We start from the raw sequence: 1,078 nt of genomic DNA, 5'->3' as shown, positions 1-1,078 counted from the left end.
AAACAAACTCAATATAAAAGTGACATTATCAATTAGAAAATAACAATATATTTATTTCCTAAATCCTATTAAATTAAATAATTGCCTAATATAAAATTATAAATAATTTGCATTGTACATGTTTAGGGACTTACATATAAAACTGAATTTTTAAAATTCGAAAAATAAAATTTGAATCTACGTTTTATTATTATTTTCTTTCGTTAATTAATAATACTTTAATTCTGCAATTGTGTCTTATGCAGGAAAAAAGAGAAAGAAAGAAAAAGACAAGAAAATCATTGTAGTAATTAATAGTTTAATACCTTGCGGCCTTCCCATAGGCTTTGGATACTGCTACCAGACAAATTCATTTCAACGAGACTTTCTGAAGGGTGAAACACTGATGGCAAAGAAGGAAAAGGGTAACCATGCCATGAAAGATACTTCAGACAACTAGAAAGACATTTGAGTTTACTTTCTGAAGGGTGAAACAGTGATGGCAAAGAAGGGAAAGGGTAACCATGCGATGAAAGATAATGCAAAATACAACTAGAAAGAGATTTGAGTCTACTTTCTGAATGGTAGTTCTTTTGATGTACAATGAGCAGCTTGAGATCCTTCATTTTGGACAACCCTTCAACCATCTGATTGCAATCGCTGATATCCTCTTTTATATCAACCACTACGGCTTTAATCTCATTTGTTCCCTGACAAACATGAATTTTTAGTAAACAACAACGGAAGTACTATAAAAATGTTTAATTTTGTAGTTTTGACAAATTTGCACACAAGTATCTCTGTACTTTAAAATTTGAAATGGCATTTCTATATATAATAAAAAGATTTAATTTGGTTCCTCTTTACAATTGTATTAAGATGATTAATATCTTTAGAATATTTTATTTCAAGATTCAAAAAATAAATATTCTAAAAATATTAATTTTTTAAACAATCCCACTCTGTAACTAACAAATATTTTTAAACTGCACTCTAGTTATTTAAAATTGACTGGTTAGGAGTTGTTTTTCTATAGTTTTTTTTTAATTAACAAGTAAGTACTTAATTAAAAATAAATTTATGATATAAAAGTCTAATT

The 1,078-nt window shown here is 27.2% G+C and overlaps 1 protein-coding gene across 3 annotated transcripts in view; it reads right to left on the bottom strand.

Annotated features, from left to right (window-relative positions):
• LOC107610558 (TMV resistance protein N-like) overlaps nucleotides 1-1,078 on the bottom strand; it is a 7,554-nt gene that overhangs the window by 3,629 nt on the left and 2,847 nt on the right. For 2 of the 3 annotated variants that reach the window (XM_016312596.2, XM_021108932.1), the window contains exon 3: nucleotides 306-689. In XM_016312596.2, the coding sequence (XP_016168082.1) occupies nucleotides 306-689 (384 nt within the window). The remainder of the gene's footprint in view (nucleotides 1-305; nucleotides 690-1,078) is intronic. The other variant, XM_021108933.1, reaches the window with a different exon arrangement.

The sequence above is a fragment of the Arachis ipaensis genome, chromosome B08 (assembly GCF_000816755.2).
Source record: "Arachis ipaensis cultivar K30076 chromosome B08, Araip1.1, whole genome shotgun sequence".
Lineage (NCBI taxonomy): Eukaryota > Viridiplantae > Streptophyta > Magnoliopsida > Fabales > Fabaceae > Arachis > Arachis ipaensis.
Note: the sequence above shows the minus strand (reverse complement) of the source record. Positions and strands in the feature narration are given on the sequence as shown.